General features: G+C 33.7%; 1 protein-coding gene across 2 annotated transcripts in view; it reads left to right on the top strand.

The window, feature by feature from the left end:
- The window catches only part of LOC136027881 (DNA ligase 1-like), a 93,211-nt gene that overhangs the window by 62,072 nt on the left and 8,866 nt on the right, over nt 1–22,273 (top strand). For both annotated transcript variants that reach the window (XM_065705298.1, XM_065705297.1), the window contains 5 exons: nt 753–1,001; nt 2,639–2,726; nt 7,406–7,547; nt 10,781–10,928; nt 15,702–15,845. In XM_065705298.1, the coding sequence (XP_065561370.1) occupies nt 753–1,001; nt 2,639–2,726; nt 7,406–7,547; nt 10,781–10,928; nt 15,702–15,845 (771 nt within the window). The remainder of the gene's footprint in view (nt 1–752; nt 1,002–2,638; nt 2,727–7,405; nt 7,548–10,780; nt 10,929–15,701; nt 15,846–22,273) is intronic.

Genomic DNA, 22,273 nt, shown 5'->3' with positions numbered 1-22,273 from the left:
GGGTGAGAAGAAAAGATGCGTGAAATTTAAGCTCTCTCGCGTTTTAATGTTCCACATACTCTGAGTCTGGCGAAAGTTTGAAGCTAGAAATCCTTGATGTAAAAATTGTTGCTCGCCAGGTGGAATTGAAGCCCTCTCGCATTTATTTAATGCGAAAAATATTAATTTTTTTATAAAATATTTTTATATATTTTTATAAAATATTATATATATTCATATATGCTTTTAATAAGGTCAATGGCAACGATGCTAAATGTTTTATTGATTTAGGCCAAAACTTGGCTAAAGCATGGTTTAAAGCTAGACATCATTGATGTAAAAATCGTTGCTTCCCCAGGTGAAATTTAAGCCCTCTCGCATTTACTAATGCGAGAAATATTTTTTTTTAATTTTCATATATTTTTATAAAATATTATATATATATATATATATACATACATATATATATATATATATATATATATATATATATATATATATATATATATATATATATATATATATATATATATATATATATATATATATATATATATTTATTAATAAGGTCAATGGCAACGTTGCTAAATGTTTTATTGATTTAGGCCAAAACTTGGCTAAAGCATGGTTTAAAGCTAGACATCCTTGATGTAAAAATCGTTGCTCGCCCAGGTAAAATTTAAGCCCCTGTCGCATTTATTTAATATTAAAAATGATTCGGGTCTAGCAAAAGAAGGTAAATGGCAGCGTTGCTAAATGTTTTATTGATTTAGGCCAAAACTTGGTTAAAACCTGATGTGACATCAGCCATCCTTGATGCAGAAGCCGTCGCTTGGGATGTTGAAAAGAAGATTCTGCTACCATTTCAAGTTCTGTCGACGAGGAAGCGGAAGGATGTGAACGAAGCAGATATAAAAGTTCAAGTCTGTATATTTGCTTTTGACCTCTTGCAAATAGATGGCGAGCCCATTGTTGATAAACCTTTAAGGATAAGACGTGGCTTGATGAAAGAGAAGTTGCAGGTGAGTGATATGATAGGCGAAAATTGTGGACACGCTATAAATGCCATACCGGTACTAATAGCTGTTATTTTGTAATTTTGTCGTCATATAATAATCCCTCGTATTTCAGTAAACATATACAGTCTGATCTCAAAACTGAATTGATTTTCTAGATATAGCTAAAATAAACATCGAAATTGTTTAAAATATAACTGGGATAAACTTCCAGGAAGACCAAATGGTCTTTGAGTTGTATACCACTCAGTGTATTCAATGTGTGCCCGACGAACCTTTTACGAAGAGGCTGCATTCAGTAATAAATGTTTATAATATTTTCTTTTTCTTGCTGCTTGAAGTTCTACTACTACGAGTATGTGAAGTAATTATAAATAGCTGCCCCATAATAAATAAATGTAATTTGAATAGAACTAATATAACTCAAGAAATCAATAAAACTAAAATGAACAGTTTTTCAAAACAGTCCCAGCTTCCTTACCTCAGCGAAGTTTAACCATGACTGATAAATAAATTGTTATGAAACGAGGCAATTCATTGAAATGAAAGAAAAATGATTTAAAAACAGGGTTTTAATGCCAGCCTGGCTTTTTTCGCTGCTGATCTTATAGGTCTGTTTGTGACAGGTTCTGGGACTGTTTTGAAAAACTTTTCATTTTAGTTTTATTGATTTTATACCCTTGTAAGTTTTTTTTTTCTTGTTTGTATTGCTGAGGACGGCCCTTGGACATAGGGCCGAAATATTCATTCTAATTTGTTTCCCATTGTCTTAAAAAATCCCCTATTATTCTTCTTGTTTTTGGTGTTTGTAGTTTCATCTTGTTGTAGTCTCTAACCAATTATGTTTTATCACTCAATCTATCAAGGCTATGGAAATATGTTTACGGTAAGCACTAACATTCTTCTTAATAACCCTCATCAAGGTTAAATATTTTAGGTTAAATAGTTCAAATTCGGCGCTCTATTGTGTAGCGTAGTTCTGTTTATTTTCACATTTCATCATCTTCATCATTCGCAACATTATTTACAATATTGGCTATAATAATGTATATAATCTTTACATTTATTACTTTCATACATGTTACATTATATATATATATATATATATATATATATATATATATATATATATATATATATATATATATATATATATATATATATATATATATATATATATATATATATATATATATATATATATATATATATATTATCATAATTATATCCTCAAGAAATTCAAATAAATTATATTTTCAAAACTTACCAATGGATGATGAAGGCGAGGGAATGTGGAAGGGGGATAGAAGGGGATAATCTACTACTGGTGCTGATCTTGTCATTGGCCAGCTTTGTTCTTTTTTACGCAAGATTGTAGAAAGGATGTTACTAAAAATTCTTGCTTTCCCTCTTCACCTTTTGATTACCTTCTGCTTCCCCTCTCTCTTTCTCTCTTGCTGTATCTGTTTTTTCTCTCTCTCTCTCTTCTTTCGTCTTTTTGTTTAAACTTGTAGTTAAAATAATGGTCAAAAGTGCAATTAAACTACAATAGGAATTGATTATCTTTGTATTTACTTTGTATTACTTATTCGTATTATCCACTTTGTGTTACTTTTTTACTATTTTGTTTGCTTTTTTTATAGCTAGTGGAAGGACAACTTCAATTTGCGACAAGTATTGACCCCGAAACGCCAGAAGAAATCGAGGAGTTTATGGAAAATGCAGTCAAAGGTATCTTATATATATATATCAAAGGTATATATATATATATATATATATATATATATATATATATATATATATATATATATATATATATATATATTTGATGAGCTTGTTTTAATAAGCTAAAAGGTAGATGCCGTTTAGAGTCTTTAAAGTCCTTTGCAAAAGTATTTTGAAATTAAAAGTTTTCTTTAATTCCAGTCAATATACCAAATTTAAAAATTTTGAATAAGGTCGAATAAAAGAGTGCTGGCCACTGAGTGTTGCTATTGTTGGTAGTATACTGCCCTATACTAGCCAAGTTTTGGCCCAAATGACAGTAAAGCCTTGCCGTTTTTCATGCGAGAAGTGACCTTATTTATACAATACGAAAATGTTTTTCGACATTTTTTTTTCTTTTGTGCTGACTAATCAAAGGCTGGGAAATTAATTTGATTAATTGAATATTTTCGCCACAGGTTTTACTAAATTGATTACTACAGAGCAGTTATGGCAATGTTTTGCTTCATATGGGGTGCATTCTAATAATCTATCGTTACGAGAGCCAGCATAAAAATGAAATATGAAAAAATATTGAGATCATATTCAAATATTTATTTATATATATATATATATATATATATATTTCTTTCTCGTATTGTGCTGAAGACGGCCCTTGGACATGGGGCCGAACTATCCACAGATTTGATTTCCACTACTTGAAGAATCTTTCCTTATTATTTCTACTTTGTGTTGTTTGTTATGGAAAGGCAGAGTGGTCTTCGTCGCTATATATATATATATATATATATATATATATATATATATATATATATATATATATATATATATATATATATATATATATATATATATATATATATATATTTATATATATATGTATATATACATATATATATATATATATATAAAGGGCCGAAATATCCACAGATTAATATATATATATATATATATATATATATATATATATATATATATATATATATATATATATGTATATATATATATATATATATATATATATATATATATATATATATATATATATATATATATATATATATTATAGGGCCGAAATATCTACAGATTTGGTTTCCATTGTCTAATATTTTCCCTATTGTTTCTGCTTTGTGTTGGCTTGATATACATATATAAATAGTAATTAGGGAATAAAGTATTTCCTGGTTGTCGTTTTTCAACGGAGGACAACTTGACTCAATGTCTTGCTGTCGAGGCTAAAATTTTCATTGAACACCTGAAAAACTAGTAGGTTATTTAAACCTACTAGGTTAGTAGGTTAAAAACTTAGTAGGTTATTTGTACTCATATCTAAGCTAAGCTCTATCGTTATCCCAACGCCAGTTTCTCTTTCCAAACTCTTTTGAATTGTCGTCAACATTCTTGGGTTAAGAACGCTTTTTAACGAGAATCTATCCAGCAAAGCATAAAGGATAGGATAAAGCAGAGTGAAGCCCCGAGAACAAGTTGTAAACAGAATAAACTACTTGCAATTATTTTTTGCCTTATTTTTTGTTTCACGACATTGTGATGGTACAGTTAAATATGACTAGTATACAATTTTTCATCGTATTTATTTGTTTTTACTTAATAGTAGTAAATTTTCAGCAATTTCCATTAATTTTTTCATTTCTTTTCAAGAACTGCATGCGACTGATTTTAAATTTTTTTGTAATAGTTTTCATAACTTCATAGTCATAACTTCATGGGGAGGCCAAACACTAAACTATTACTTCAAAAGCCACATGTAATTTGACTTACTATGGTCATCGATGACATACTCAAACGAATTTCCTTCTCAACGATTTGAAATTCGCTCAAACGAATTTCCTTCTTTAACTGTCACTGTATTACAAATTTAAAGTTTTTGCTACCTTTTCTTCGAGGAATCTTTGAAATCGCTCGCATGCTTACCCTTGGTGCATACTGCTACGTTTTCACGTCAAAACAGCCGACTTTGCGTGATTTGTTAAATTCCATCTCCTATTTATGCAAGTTTATGTGTCATTGTTTTTTAATGGCCGCGACAAAAAGAAAGGTCGTTATTTTGAACTTTTTGGCCACATAATGGAACTACGTAAAACTTGCGAATATACAATATTCTTCGCTTTCCCATTGTCTGTGCATATAAATAGATTGTCAAGTTTACCGACTCTTGAACATGCAACAGATAATTGTCCAAGGGAAAACAATCCGTATTCAAATCTATACAGCATTTTAATGATTGCCCTTGGGCTTTGTTGAAAAAAAATTAAACAATTACCAGAAATACGAAAAAAAATGGTGCATTGAAAAAATCGAACACAAATAAATACCTGTAGAGTTGGTTTTTAATATGTGCTTATTTTAGTGGGTTGAGCATAAGAAGCTGGTATTCTGAAAATTCTAAAAAACACCTTTTGAATCACTACAACCGATCTTTGTTGAATATTTGACATTAGTAGGGGCGAAGGAGCATCTTGAGCTGGGTGCACTTGTAAGAAACACCTAAAAAAGAGCTTCGTCTAAGGATCCGTCGTCAGCTGGAGTATCCTCCCACCAAAGGTAATCTTTGGAATTCCCTCAGTTAAAACATTCAAGCAAAGGTACAACAAATTCATCGAAGGTAAAAATAAAATGAAGAAATACACCGGAACTAGTGCCAGAAGCCGCAAAGAAAATGAAATAAAAAATAATAAAATTGCCTTTTCGTCATGCCAGCAAAGAAAAAAAGACCGTAAGTGAGGGAAATTGAAGTTGTTTTCCCAAGACATGGGTCAGAATAACCAAAAAAGCTTCCAGAAATTCCAACTGTATTTTCTAAACCTTTTCTTTGAGATTTAATTTTTATAAATTTTGTTGTTGCCTAAGATATGGTTTGTCTTTTCACTTTGTTTTCCGCAGAAAAATAATCGTGAATTATTTAAAAAAAAAGTATACATTTAAAATGCTCTGTATTTATTATTATTTTTTATGTTTTATTTTAGTTATTTCCCTCAAAAAATGAGGAGTAGGCTACAATATAAATATAAAGAAAAGACAAATGATAACGCTTACAATAAAAAAATTATCAAATATTGATCAAACACTTAAAAAGATACAAAAACACTTGCTAAAAAAAAAAGTATACATTTAAAATGCTCGGTATTTATTATTATTTTTTGTGTTTTATTTTAGTTATTTCCCTCAAAAAATGAGGAGTAGGCTACAATGTAAATATAAAGAAAAGACAAATGATAACGCTTACAATAAAAAAATATCAAATATTGATCAAACACTTAAAAAGAGAAAAAAAAGATACAAAAACACTTGCTAAATAATTTAGCCTCTAAATCATCAAGACCCAGAACTGTTACTAAAAAAACGGAAATAAATTGTGGCCTAAAAGGATAATTTTCGCCATGTCTTCAAATTTTTATATTTTTCTTTATGCAAACTACGGGATCCTTCACTTTAAGCTTTAAAACAATCTCAGTGTTACTAAAAGAAAGGGGGAAACCAAGTAAAAATTTGCAAAATTTAAAATAAGAAACTTTAATGGGCGAAAGATCAGAAGGTCTGAAATTACGGAAGAGGAGGGACGGGAATAATACGTGAGGCAGAGCAACAGCGCTATACATACGACCAAGGACGTCCCGACGGTAAAGACCCCGAAAACGAATTAAAAGACCAAATGCCTTGCGTAGTTTCATTTGAACATGCTGAACCAGGACTGGTTTAAAATCTCTTTTCGAAGCAGCATAGGGTAATCCCAAGTATGTATTTGTATCGTAGTTACATTGATTTTAATCAATATTATTTATCTGTTTTTCATCTCCGCTACTTTGTTTTAAATTTAAAGGCAGTGTGGTTTAAGAAGTTATATATTTTTGGACATTAACTTGTTTGAAACTGAACCATGTTTCTCTCATTTTCTATAAAACATTTTGAAAGTAATTGTATGCTCTGTAAAAAAAAAAAAAAAAAAAACAAGGGTCATTTTTTTTAGACTGACAAGGGATGCATTTTGAGCAATTTGCGTTTTGAGAAAGATGTAGATGGCGTTATTTTAAAAAACAGAAAAAGCGAAAACTAACCAAAACAAGACAATTAAAAGCTTAGATTAGGAAAACCCTTAAAAAATCTACAAATAGAGCTTTGTTGTACATCACGAACTGAATTGATGTTATTCTAGTAGTAAGCTCACAATTACCTGTTTTTATTGTTAATAGATAGTAGCTATCGAAAGCTACTGCATGATTTAAAATGTTCATTTTTCCATCCAGCGGTGGTTGAAACTGATAAAGGATTGTATGGAGGGCGTCATGGCTGACATGGCTGGCAAGGATGACAGATTGTCCAAAAAGGCCTTTGTTGGGCATCTGCCTACGGGTGAACGAAAAGCAGGTCGCCCTCGAATGGGAGAGGGGGATATTTTAAGCAAAAATTTAAGGGAAACGGGGACTTCTTGAGAATAGATTGGCTTTGAATAGACTTGGATGGAGGGGGATCGATTTTGTAATTAGATCGAATAATCCGCGATTACCTGTTTTTACTTGTTAATAGATCGTAGCTATCGAAACCTGCTGCATAACTAAAAATTGTCATGTTTCAAGTCATTGAGAAGGATTAATGATTAAGACACTTGACGAGTTAATAGATAGTAGCTATAGAACGCTGCTGCATAACTAAAAATTTTCAATTTTCAGGTCATTGTGAAGGATTAATGGTTAAGACACTTGACGAAAATGCAACATATGCAATTGCCCGAAGATCCCAGCGGTGGTTAAAACTGAAAAAGGATTATATGGAGGGGGTTGGTGACACGCTCGACCTTGTAGTCGTTGGGGGGTAATTTCTTTTGTTAATCACTTAGGATAGGAAAGATGAAACACATGAATAGCTTATCTTTAGCATGGTTTTAGGCTGATTCCCCCTGGAAAATTCCCCCTCCACTCGTGATCAATTCCTCGGGAAAATTTCCACCTCGTGTAGAAATGAGTATCCAAAGGAAAAGTACAAGTAATAAAAACAATGAAGAATGTAAGGGGTTTTTAAATATTCTACCTATATTCCAAAATATGATGCAGAGTATACTATTGTATTTATTTTCATATTTTTATTTTTCTAATTCTTTCTTTCTAGTTTTTGGGTGTTGAGTTAAAAATAGAGAAATCATATAAATAAAAATAAAATAATAAATGCTATAGGATATTCTACACCATTTGCTCTACATGTAAATTTCTATTGTTAATCTCTTTTGTTAATCACTTAGGATGGAATAGAAGAAACACATGAACAGCGTATCTTTAGCATGGTTTTAGGCTGATTCCCCCTAGAAAATTCCCCCTAGCCTCGCGATCAATTTTTCGGGAAAATTCCCACCTCGTGTAGAAATGAGTATCCAAAGGAAAAGTACAAGTAATAAAAACAATGAAGAATGTAAGGGATTCTCAAATATTCTACCTATATTCCGAAATATATGGTGCAGAGTATACTGTAGTATTTATTTTCATATTTTTATTTCTCTAATTCTTTCTTTCTGGTTTTTGGGTGTTGAGTTAAAAACAGAGTATTCATATAAATAAAAATATAAAAGTAAATGCCATAGGTACACCATTTGCTCAACCTGTATTTTGTATTATAAGTAGAATAATTTTTTTTTCTTCGTTCTTTTTATTTGTCTCACTTTCCCTTTGGATGCTCAATTTTACATGCAAGGGAAATTTTCCGTAGGCTTATTTTCTGTGGGAGGGAATTCTCCATAGTGGGAAATCAGCCGGACGCCCTTTAGCACATCTTTATTTTTTATCTATATCTTAAGTAGCATATCCTATTTTTTGCATATCTTTAAAAGTTGATTGTGTTTTAGGCAAGCTGGCGGCAGTATATAGGTAATTCATTTCCTTTAAAATTTATTTTATTTTCATCATTAAAACTCTTAGCCTACGAAAATGCTGAGAAAAGAAAGAGGATAAAGGCTATTGAACTTCTAGGGAAAAAAAGCGCGCTAAAATTCTGTTAAAAAAAAGTTATTTTTAATTCCAAGTGCTCACCAAGGATACTAATATCAAACAGTTGCATACAAAATTAGTATTTTGCTCTTTCCACTAATAGGGAAGTTGCGTGATCAGGGGCGAATCTCCAGCTTTTTTGCTGGGGAGGGGGGGGGGGGGGTAGGAGGGGCTCATATCCGGACAGTCAAGTGGTATGGACTATAATTTTTTCGTCAAATTATTGGGGGGGGGGGTTAACTGCCCTTTTTGTCCCCCTCCAAACGACATCCCTGCCCTTAATGTTTTTCTGTTAAACTTCTTTGTTCTCAGTTTGTTTTCCAAATTTTGAAAGTTGTGCTAGAAAAGTCTTACATTTTTTTTCTGATTCCCATAAATTTGAGTTTTTATACCCTTCTCCTTCTCCTTTCTTGTAGCTAGCGTTGCTAATGTGTAATAAATTTAAAAGTCCGATTTTTTATTATTGTAAAAATCATGATTTTAAAATCAGGATGTTTATTAATTGGATCTTCCATCTCCGCTTAAGATGTGTGATAACCCTACGTTTGACAGCTCACAGGGATTAGTGTGGCGTTGACTAGATTTATCTGAAATCGCAATTTGTATTAATTTGTACAAATTGTGCTCTGTTTTAAATCCTAATTTGGAACAGAACAAGATTCTCTACCAATTTGCAGTGACAAGACTTCTACAGACTCAGATGAAATAGATCTGAGGACACGGAAGTTGGATAGATGACTGGAAGAGATCTAGGTCGAACTTTAGCGAAAAGAGTGGGGTATTGAAGAGGGGGCAGCCCTCCTTTTATGCAGAATAATTTCTGTTTGTCTTAAGTTGTAATGCTGCTCCTTACTTACGGTTGAAAAAACTTGTTTTTTAATTTAATTTCTGATCGTTTTAAACGATGCCGGGAAATCCGGCTTCCCTCCATGGAAAATTCCCTCCCCCCATGCCAAATCCCTCCATGAAAAGTTCCTCCCTCGTAAAGTATTCCTCGTAAAATATCCCCCGGAAAATTCCTTCCTCGATAAAAATTCCCCCTGGAAAATCTGATAGTTGGAAGATACTTCTAACAAGATAGTTGAAAGATAACTGGAAAAAGTGTGTGAAAACTAAGCGCTCGGCCTTAGTTCAGGTTAGCTACGTTTAAGTTAATTAGCGTCTAAGCTAGTAAGCAAGTTCGTTAGTAAGTAAGTAAGTTAGTATATTATTGTCTACATCTTCTTTAGTCCCGTCTTCAGAAAAAAATGGCTGTTATTCCGTCTCTCATCAAAGTTTATTATGCGTCATGGCTGACATGGCTGGCAAGGATGAAAGATTGTCCAAGAAAGCCTTTGTTGGGCATCTGCCTACGGGTGAACGAAAAGCAGATCACCCTCGAATGGGGGGGGGGATATTGTAAGAAAACATTTAAGGGAAAGGGGGACTTCTTGAGAGTAGATTGGCTTTGAATAGATTTGGATGGAGGAGGATCGATTTTGTAATCAGATCGAATAATCTGTGTCCTTAGTTTGTTACCATCATCCTTGTTGTAAATCTTTCTTTGGACGTCTAATGAACTAGCCACCTCGATAGCTTTTAATATCCTACAATTTTTCTGCTAAACTTCAAAAGAAAATTTAATGTAAAATAACATCCAGGCGTAATAGTATAATTACTGAATTTCTCTGAAGATTCTGAATTAAAGGAGTATGTAGTTGGTAAAATCTTTTTAGGTGTTTTGCGAGTTCAGGATGTGAGAATAGGTTTGAAAATCAATGTATAGAAGACTAAGTCAATAAGACTAGGAATAAGTGAAGTCGAAGATGTGGTGTTGGGTTATGAGAAGATCAATCAAGTGGACGGAATTACTTAGCTAGGTAGTGTTAATAGTAAAGACAGTGGGTGCAGTGAAGATGTTGAAAGTAGAATAGCCAAGGCCCAGGGTTGTTCTTATACAGTTGAAAAAAGTTTGGAAGAATAGGAAGATACATATGCGAACCAAGATTCCGATACTTATAGTTTGTTCGCACGAACTGTTTGATAATTTGCAGAGAGCGGTTTAGCCTAAAACAAATCGTTTGTTTGTAGATACTTGGGGAAAGGAAGGCGAACTGGTGTATACGGTGGATTTCTCTTGGCTTGTTTCGATGCAGAATCAGAAGAATATCAGACAATTTGCAAAATTGGCACCGGTTTTAGTGATGAAGATTTGCAATCCCATAGTACAAAATTAAAGGTAAGGTTTTTAATTAAAAAAAGGGTCTATAAAAAAGAATAAAAAAGGGTCTCTTCATAAAGACCCAAATTCTTTTTTGCCACGTCCATGGTGAGTGATATGCACAAGGTTCGGCAATTATTTCTGTCGAATTCTCGTGTAATGGTTGTGATAAATACTTTTAGATCTGGGAGTTTTCCAATTGCAAAGACCATTTTTGATTGAAATTCCATGTTTAATTAAAATAAAATTAATGAAGTATATAAATAATCTGTAAATAACTTTGGTAGAATTCTTGACTATCGGGAATAATCTGTTTTACTGTTTTATTGAATTGACATAATACAACTTAGACAAGGCAGACACAAAGGTAAAATTTGATTCGCTCCCTTTAGCCCTTGAAATATATCATAATAATAAAAGAAACTCCACTTTCAAGAAGGGAAAAGAAAAGGGACGAAGGGGCTAACCGGGAGAGAGAAGATACAGGAAGTAGGGACGATAATAAATATATAAATGTTTTAATGTTCTTTATATTATTATTAAATGTGGTAGGGAAATGTCTTCGTGCATGGTATTCAATGTCAAATTATGGAAAATAAAAGAGAAATGGGAAACTGAAAAAAGGAGAAAAAGAAACTGAAGATAAAAGAGAAACTGAAGCCAGTTGCAGGCTGATTCAAGAACAGATTCAGCCACTCTTTTTTATGGCACTTGGTATTAACCAAGTGACATATAGCAATCGCAAATTCTGTCGGTCTGTCGGTCTGTATGTCCCGGTTTTGCTACTTTAGGCACTTCCAGGTAAGCCGGGACCCCTAACTCGACTTAAAATCTTGGAAAACGCTTATAGTAGAGGGATCGGGATGAAACTTGGCGGAAAGAATAAGCATAATTCTAAGATAGGTGACTGTCGTAACGGCACTGGATCCGCTCTCTTTGGTGGTGTTGGGGGGGGGGAGAAATTTGGAAAAATTAGAAAAAATGAGGTATTTGTAACTTACGAACGGGTGATCAGATCTTAATGAAATTTGATATCTAGAAGGATCTTGTGCTTTAGATTTCTCATTTTAAATCTTGACCAGATCCGGTGTCATTGAAGGGAGTTGGAAGGGGAAACCGGAATTCTTGGAAAACATGAAAATCGAGTTATCTTACGCATGGGATCTTAATGAAACTTGATATATAGAAGAATATTATGTCTCAAATGCTCCATTTTCAATTCGAATCGGATCCGGGACATAGAGGGTTGGAGGGGGTAAACAGAATTCTTGGAAACCGGAAATCTCGGAAAACCCTTTGAGTGGAGAGATCGGGATGAAACTTGATGGGAAGAATAAGCACAAGTTATAGATACGAGATTGACATAATTGGTACGGATCCATTCTCTTTGAGGGGGTTTGGGGTTGTTAATATGGAAAAATCAGAAAAATTGAGGTATTTTTAACTTAAGAACGAGTGACCGGATCTTAATGAAATTTTATATTTAGAAGGAACTCATGTCTCAGAGCTCTTATTTCAAATCCCGACCAGATCTTTTGACGTTGGGGGGAGCTGGAGGGGGAAACCGGAAATCTTGGAAAACGCTCATAAATGTCGTAGATACGTGGTTGACGTAACCGGACTGGATCCGCTTTCTTTGGTGGAGTTAAGTGGTGGGGTTTAGTGCTTTGGCGAGTTTGGTGCTTCTGCATGTGCTAGGACGATGAGAATTGGTAGGCGTGTCAGGGAGCTGCACAAATTGACTTGATAAAGTCGTTTTCCCCGATGAAGGGAGAGGAAAAATTAGAAAAACTGAGGTATTTTTAACTTACGAGTGGGTGATCGGAACTTAATGAATTTAGATTTTTAAAAGGACCTCGTCACTCAGAGCTCTTATTTTAAATCCCGACCGGCATTAAGCTTCTGATTTTCCTTTTAAAGCAATCTATTGATTCTTAGAATTTTGCTGAGTTCATAACATATGAGCTCTTGGCTCTTCTGACCTCGCCACAAATGCCATATGAGCTCTTAGCTCTTGTCTTTTTAAAAGATCTCAGTGTCTCCAACTTTGTGATCATGAGCTATCTGGATTTTAGATACTACTATTACTACTACTACTACTACTAATAACAATTTACCGCAGTACCAAGCCGCCTGAGGCCAACACAGCTAAGCACGTTCCTACTTCATCCCAGTCTATTCAAAGCCTTTCCCTTTACACACTCCCAGGAAGTTCCTGATCAAAGACCCTGTTTCATGAAATAGTAAACGTTTTTAGAGGATCGGACAACCCTGAGACGGGTTATTTTTTCTTTTTTAATTAAGGGGAGAGCATCACTCCCTTCCAAAAAAAATACAAGATACGCCAACAGCTGCAGCTGTCGTCGTAATAGTCTAATTAGTAGTAATTGTAGTAGTAGTCATAGTAGTAGTAGTAGTAGTAATAGGGATTTATATTCGTTTTACGCTTGAATTACTGTCTGGCTTTATTTCTGCTCCCTGTGTGCTTAATGTGACTTTTTACTTTTCTTTCAAAGACTTCTTTTAATAGAACTTTCATATGAGAGAATACTAGTGTAGGGATTTCAAGCTCCTATCTAAAAAAATGGGGAATTTTGTAAATTATTTTTATTAGAAGGAAGGTCACGGATGTGTTGGTCCTTGAAGATTGGTTGCAGGCTTATTCAAACAGATACTAAGAGTTATAGCATCCTTTTTAAGTATTAAGTAATTACGAAAACACGATGTCCTATTTAGTAACGAAACGATAATACCTCTTTGGTAAATATTTTATATTAATCGAGTTCAAGGGTATTTATTAAAGCTGGGTAATTCAATTTATTGGTAAGAAGGCAATTTTCAATGTTGAATTGGATAGTTTTTTATGATAGAGTGTAGTAGGGAGGAAGAGTGGTGGGTGTTGGGTAGGTAGATTGGTAGGGGGAGGCATGGATTTGAAATGGAAATGATTTTTGGGCTTTTTGTTTGACTGTTCGTCCATATTTTCTACTTTTTTTTAAATTATTTTTTAATTATTTAATTAATTATCTTTTAATTATTTAATGATTTAATTAAATTATTTTTTAAAATATCATTGTATTAGACTTGGAGCTATGCTGCACGCTAAAAAAAAAAGGTAATTTTTTCATGGTGTAGTGCTTGTAAATAAAAAAAATTGTTTTTCTGTTTGTGAATAAAGAAACCTAATTGAAATTTTATACTAAGTTTCAGTCCAGCATAAGAGGTTGTATTGAAAGTATAAATAAACTTAGGTATTTTCGAAGACCACACTGCCTTTTGATGATGTACAAATAAGAGTTCAAAAATTGATAAATCTTTTTTATTTTGAAGTGAAGAACAATTTTATAAACAATGGATATTTCGATCGTACACATGATGACGGTCGCTGTGTATTTGATCGAAATATCCAGAATTTTTATAATGGTTTTTCACTGTTTATTTTCTTTTAGCCGATTTTCTTTGAAAACACATATTTTAAAAATAGTTCTTTATCTGGATGTTGGGGTTGATGAACAATAGATTTTAATATGAATTTTAGTTGTGGTGCTCTCACGCTGGGGTGGCTTCCTCTGTTATCTCCTACCTTGCATTTTTTTTCTTTTTGTTATTTCAGCATTTTCTTACCTGTTTTATGGCTGACACATCGAACCCTGCTCCCCATCGTCCAGTTTAGAAAATTATTTATTATGTAAGTTGGTCAATAAAAGATCTTGTTTTGTCGCGTGTATGTCCTATTATTTACACACCCAACCTTACGAGCTCTGCTCTCTGTTGGGGGTAATATTTTTGTGGGGGATAAGTATATTAAATAAAGTATCTAGAGTATAAAAGTAAGTCTAATAAAAGGATTTGTCCCTATTTGTAATCTTATTTGTAAACAAACTTTTTGAGCTGAAAAATTTTTGTCTTTTTTCATATTATATTTATAGAAGCTTATGGTGCAACTCGGAGAGCTGTTCGGCAAAGATGAATCTGATTCAGTTTAAAACTGACTCCTCCCTCACTCTATTACTATTGTTATTTTCCAGGAGCAACCTGATTCAGTTTAAAACTGGCCCCTCCCTCGACTTATTACTATTGTTGTTTTCCAGGAGCAACCTGATTCAGTTTAAAACTGGCCCCTCCCTCGACTTATTACTATTGTTGTCTTCCAGGAACAACCTGATTCAGTTTAAAACTGGCCCCTCCCTCGACTTATTACTATTGTTGTTTTCCAGGAACAACCTGATTCAGTTTAAAACTGGCCCCTCCCTCGACTTATTACTATTGTTGTTCTCCAGGAGTAGCCTGATTCAGTTTAAAACTAGCCCCTCTCTCAACCTATTACTATTGTTATTTTCCAGGAGCAACCTGATTCAGTTTAAAACTGGCTCCTCCCTCGACTTATTGCTATTGTTGTTTTCCAGGAGCAACCTGATTCAGTTTAAAACTGGCCCCTCCCTTGATTTATTACTATTGTTGTCTTCCAGGAACAACCTGAATCAGTTTAAAACTGACCTCCCCCCCCCCTCTCGACTTATTACTATTGATGTTTTCCAGGAACAACCTGATTCAGTTTAAAACTGGCCCCTCCCTCGACTTATTACTATTGTTGTTTTCCAGGAGCAACCTGATTCAGTTTAAGACTGGCCCCTCCCTCAACCTATTACTATTGTTATTTTCCAGGAGCAACCTGATTCAGTTTAAAGCCGGCCCCTCCCTCAACCTATTACTATTGTTATTTTCCAGGAGCTACCTGATTCAGTTTGAAACCGGCCCCTCCATCAACTTATTACTATCATTATTTTCCAGGAACATTTACTGCCTCGAGCCCCCTCTTACTATCGCTATGAGTCAGGCTCTGAGCCTGATCACTGGTTTTCTCCAGTTCTGTTGTGGGAAGTCAAATGTGCAGATCTTTCACTTTCTCCAGTACACAAAGCAGCCATTGGATTAGTAAGTATTTTTTAAATCTTTAGTTATGTTATAGACAACTGCTTACATCTTCCTCCTCCCTATAGGTCTTAGCTTCCAGCTAGACTTTTAGCTTTCCTCCCAAAAAAACATTTTTATCAGGCTTGACAGCGCTGTCATCTGACACTATGTGCAAGTCCTGGTGATTGTACCTTTTTTTTGCCCTCTTCGATGTTGTCAAATTAATTTCCTTTCATGTCTCTTTTCATACGTGGAAATAAGTAAAAGTTACACGGAACAAGGTTAGGTGATTATGGTGCGTTGACCGATGAAACCATGGTTTTTTTTTAGCCAAACTGTCAATTGTTAGCAACAATTTGTGCTATGGTGCAAACGGCGCCATACTGTTTAGCCGACTCGCTCTTTACTACTGTTCGTTACCACGAACTGTTTAAAAAGGGACCAGAGAACAACTAGTCCTTCCAATTTCCGCTTTTCCCCGAATACACATGATTGAAATTTTGAGAGAGCCATTTTGTTCAAAATAGTCCAAAGATCATATAACAAATGCCTTGGGATTGACATAACCCCCCAGAGGCCAATGACGAGATTCGTAAGTTACAAACCTGGGGCATATAAGGTTCTTATGGAAGGAGCGATTGTATGAATTTTTGAGAAGGCTCATTTGATTGGAAACTGAAAGCTCTAGTCTCCCTTTTAAGAGTAAATTTGATTGCAGGGCAACTAGACCCCTCCCCACCATAGGTATAAAATACCTGCTCCAGAACACATGTTTCTGGATCATGCCTGCTGTATCATGTCTCGTCACCAGTAGTGATTTATGACAGAAACTCTGAATCAATTTCAAGGTTCTGTTTCAGGTCGACATTCGTCTTTATCATCATCAGAGCACAAGGAACGAATTTGGTGGCAACCAGTGGTGGATCCAGGGTGACCGGGGAGAACCTTCCCCCCAAGATATTTTCAGGTGTCCTCCTTTCTTTTGTTTGGTTTTCCCTCTTTCTTAAAATAAATTTGTCAATTCGTTCAATTATTGGTACCCTTATCACATTGCCCCCCGCCCAAGATTTTGCTTATGTGTGCCCTTGTCACATTGGGCCCCCACCCCCAAGATTTTTCTCTAGATCCACCCCTGGTGGCAATCCTCTTCCTGCTCAAATCTTTGGTTAAAATTTGCTGAACCGAGCTCCAAGCTATCCCAATAATTTGTGACGATATAACGACAATGAACGAATATACATGAAATTAAACAAACCCTAATGAAAAACTAAGTTTCAGATATTTAATAAGTCGATTGAAAATACTACTCCACTTTTTCTTTGACTGTTTCTGCTGCTAATTATGATAATTGACCGTCTAGTAGAAAACATAGAATATTCTCACTTTAGCTGGCTAAGATTATAACATTCATAAATTCCAAATCAGTAATAATGTAAAAAAATGCAAAGGAAACAATGAAAGAAAAATTTAAAAAGGCAACAGACTTGTCAAAAAAAGGGAAGGAACACTTTAACAAAATACAAATAAATTAAATGCATGAATATGATAAATAGATAAAAACGAAGTAACCTCCCATGTCTAAATTGTGTGTTTTTCTTTAAATAGTTTCAATCTTTTTCCAAACAGATGCTGGGGCTCTGCCTCCCTAACACTAATCTGGAAGGGAATTTCACACGCCTAGCCCCATATATACAACGTTGAAAGCTATCCTTCTACCACTCATATATACCCTCTTCAAGTTATTAGCATATATAAAACCATCAAGCAGAAAAATTTTATTCTGAAACAACCTAAAAACACAAAGCGAGGCAACTCATTAAGACATTGGTAAGCCAACACAGCAGCCTAGTAATCCTGGAGTTGTCCAGCATCCAGCACCTCTAACTTCTTAAAACATGAAGCTGCATTATTTATGTTTAAAAATAATCGCCGAACAAGCGCATTGTGTAAGATTTACACACGGTCAAAATTCAAGTAAAATTTGTTCACTCATCCATAAACGATTTTGTGAATTAAATAAGATTGTAAGAAAATGTAACAAGAATCTGTGATTGTAATAAAAATGTAAAAATGTGATAGAATGTGGAATTTAAAAATTGTTAACCCATAAAGTAGAACAGTGAGATATATAATAAGGATTAACGATTGCAAGATACAAGACGATTTTAGAGATTTAAGTAGGATAGAAAAACCCTCAGATTTTAGTGTTAGAATTTCACTCTCTAGTGGCTGTGTGCAACAAACTGGACCGTGATTACCAAGCTGACGTAATTGCTAACCAGTGTCTTGTGGAGTTGGCTCCCTCAGTGTTTAGTTTTTTTTTTATAATAGAAAGTTTTCTGTATGATCACTTTACTAGAAATTCTACTAATTTGGAGAGGGAATATAGGAATGGCAGAAGGCAGCTTTTAACATTAAATATATGGGGCAGGGTGGTTGCAATTACCTCTCATGAGCAAGATACAAATTCATATAAATGTTGCTAGACCATAAAACACAACCGTAAGATATAAAGATTAGTGATTTCATAATAGAAAACGTGCAAGACACAGTTTGGCAGTCACTGGTTGAATCTTTGTATAATACGAAAACCTCTAGCAGTCTTAAAATCAACCACTATGTTAGAATTAACCACTTATCACTATGTTGTTTCAAAACCAAATTTCGACTTTAGAACTTAAAATATCTTGTAAGATCAGCTTGTGCACTGAGATGCCAAAGAATAAAATTCTACCACTAAGATACACCAGTTTTTCTGTTCTACTTCAATCCATAAAATCCGTTTTTTCAAATTATCTCATCAACTTCTTCTTTTAAAATTACTCAGTTTTACGAGCACATCAAGTTCTTCTTAAAACCTAATTAATTTTACGGACAAGATTGTCACCAGAGAGACAAGAGGCCGCTGTGTCATTTGTGTACGATGTTAAACAAGCGCTAGGGAGATAAAACCTCACTGCAGCCACGTAGATTAAAAATTAAAGCGGACGTAGAACTGAGCCCTGAGGAACACCATACTTAAACTAAGAAAAGACTATAAATGATATCATTAAGAACGATTCGAATAGATGTTCCTTTTATAAAAGACGTAAATCAATTCAAACGTGTGCCTTGAATTTCTAATAACTAAAGTCTTTGCAATTAAATTCATCGCTTTCTTAAAATACACAAAAACTGTAAGAGGTGTTACCAACATCAAACATTTATTCACAAAATCACGAAGAAGCTGGGTGGCTTGTGGCGTCAAATGGTATTAGGCTCAATCTATGCAAACTTAGTGTTATAATTGTCCCACAGTCTGGTTATTGATCTGCTATTTCTTTTTTTCTTCTCTTGTGATTTCCACCCATTTCTTTTTAAAACGGTGGTAAATATGAAAATTAAGGGCTTTATAGGTAGGTAATTGCTTAATATTTATAAATTGATTGACATTCCACATGAGAATTTTAATTGGCAAGAATTGGAGGAATCCTTCGATAACATCACTGCAAGTGTACACAGTTTTGGTCGCTGAAATTGGGGGAGAATTAGTGGATTGGGTGGGGGACAAAATGGGAAATTTCCAGGTAATAATTTTTGTAGAAAAGATTCTCCATGCTAATTTTGGAGGGAAGGGGCCCTTCTGCTAAGTGCAAATATGCTTGAATGTGAATATCGACGGACGTAGAGGGGCATGTGTTTTTTTTTCGACAAGGGTATTGATATAACTTTATATTTATTTCTTTAATTTAACTTTTATATATTTTATTTTCCCCAATCTTTGCACGTGATTGTTGTCAAAATAAAAAGATAAATGACGAAATATGATAAAAAAAAAAAAATTCCTTGAGTCGATTCAGCCAAAACTGAGATTAAACTCCGGACCTTGTATAGCCAAGAAGAGATTAATCCACTTTGCCACTTTTCGCCGCTATAAGAAAAGAAAAGAAAAAATGTTCTTACCATATAACAATATTTTTCTGTAGCTCTATTTAATAATAATTTATAATTTCTACATTTCAAGACAGAAGTTTGAAATTAACGGAAATCAATGTTCTTATCATATTTTTTTGCTGTTCAGGCTAAAGTATTTTATAACTTAAAAAAAAACTTTTTATTCTGATTAAAGGTATCAGGAGTCTTCCTTAAAGAATTGGGGCAAAACGTCAAACTTTAGTGTAAAGAGTGAGATATTGAAGAGGGGGCGACCCTCCTCATATACGGAACAGCTTCTGCTCGTTTTAAATTTTAATGTTGCTCCTTACTTTTAGTTGAAAAAATTGTTTTTTATTTCTTTATTTCGTTTTTTTTTTATTTCTGATCGTTTTTTAAATAATGCCGAAAAATCTGGCTTCCCTCCATGGAAAATTCCCTCCTCCTACAGAACGTTCCTCAAAGGAAAGTTCCTACCATTTAAAATACCCCCCTCGTAAAATTCCTCTCGGACGTAAAATTCCTCCCTCGTAAAATTCCCTCTCAATTTAATTAAGTCGGCAAAGTCACAATAAGACAAATAAAAATAATCTCTTAAAGGAATTTTGTCGAATTCCCCCACTGTAAAACTTCCCCTGGAAAGCTTAATCCCGGAAAATTTCCTTCCTACAAAAAATTTTCACCGTAGTAAATTCTCAAAAGCAGTAAACCCCCCCCCATTCTTTAAACTTCCCAATAACAAAATCTATACGTAAACAATGGTTACATTACGTAATTGTAAAGCCCTTTCCCCAGGGGCTGTGGGTATCGTGTTATCTCCAAAGGCTAAGTTATTGGACTTTTCAACTATGCTGAACAAAATGGATATCTCAAAATTTTTATCAGACGACTTAGGTGTTGTTTTCCCCCTTTTTCAAAGACTGGCCAAATTTTCTCAGGCTCGTTCCTTTTACTGGGTTACATTAGAATTAATGAATTTATATATTTTGAATCAGCACGAAAATTTGATGCTTTTGATGTATCGATTGTTATGAAATTTATGTTTGTTTTTTTGTAGAGTTTTGGCAACTATCGAGCCTCGTCGCTCTTTGCTTACAGTTGGTTACCACGAACTATTTGATAAGATGATTTTTCTAAAGCCTCATTTAATAATTTTTTGTAGTTTCTATATGGTAATATAGAAGTTTGACATTAACGGGACTAGTTCAAATTTGTCCAAATCGGATTTGTAGTCAGGATTTTATCTTGTTGATCCTATTTTAATCATAGTAGTATATGGCTCAAACAGTTTTTTTTTAAACAACACAATTGCTGCTGTAAAAACGAAATTTGTTTTGAAATTTGTTGAAAAACTTGAAATTTGTTTTGAAATTTGTTGGAAAACAGTTTTTATGGCTCAAACAGTTTTTTTTAATAACACAATTACTGCTGTAAAAACGAAATTTGTTTTGAAATTTGTTGAAAAACTTGAAATTTGTTTTGAAATTTGTTGGAAAACAGTTTTTATGGCTCAAACAGTTTTTTTTTAATAACACAATTACTGCTGTAAAAACGAAATTCGTTTTGTCTATGTTTTTTTTTGTAATGGTAAACTTAGTTCAGACATACTGATAATCTAGTTTCTCGGTCAGGAAAAATGGCCATGGAAAATTCTCTAGCATTTAAACTAAAATGATAAATTATTTAAATGACAGTTCAAATAGGGATGTATCCCCTAATTAATTAGAAGAAAAAAAAAACACTCAAAAAAATCTACTGGATATTTCGATCACATGTACAGTAGCCGTCATCATCAGAAATACCTCCCTGATAAATTATTTGAACCAAGAATGGGGTGCGACGCAGAGGTAGGTAAAGTTAGGCAGCTTTTCGTTGACTTTGTATTTTGAGTGAAACAATAATCAAGTCAAAACATTGTTTGTAAGCATAACGCGAGCCATAAATCGGTAGAAATAAAAGAAACAATTGATAAGTAGGGGAAAAAAAATTATCAAAAAAGAAAACAACTAAGTAGAAATCGAAACTTTCAAAATAAAACTGGAGCTCAACTGTGTCACAAAACAGAAAGAAGAAGCTAAAAGCAAGAACCAGTATAAGAAGCAGCAATAATTAATTGCAATAATAAAGAAGTGGCAATGAGCGAAAAATTAAAAAGGGTGGAAGTAATTGTGTTTATTTCAGGATAAGTATCAAGACTTATTAAGGTCTGTCTAGGTTTGTATGTGGTTTTTTTTTGTGTTAAGGTGGGTTTTGTGCCAGGAGTATTAGTTCTAATACACTTATTTGATTTATAAAAGTACCCTCAGTATTTTATTTTTTAATTTGTAATATTTCAATCAGAAAAGAAATGTCTTACGAGAATATACAAATGGAACCGAAAAACGTTCAGTTAGGCCTTTTTACTGTTTGCAAGACACGCAAGATCTTAAGGCCACAAAACCATTTTCATTTGCTAGGCAATTGTTTTTCAACTGTGACTGAGTTTATCCTTAAAAAAAAAAAAAAATAGAGTAGAGATGAGTTAATCCTTTTTCCTT

This window comes from Artemia franciscana, chromosome 6 (genome assembly GCF_032884065.1).
Source record: "Artemia franciscana chromosome 6, ASM3288406v1, whole genome shotgun sequence".
Taxonomy (NCBI): Eukaryota; Metazoa; Arthropoda; class Branchiopoda; order Anostraca; family Artemiidae; genus Artemia; species Artemia franciscana.
Note: the sequence above shows the minus strand (reverse complement) of the source record. Positions and strands in the feature narration are given on the sequence as shown.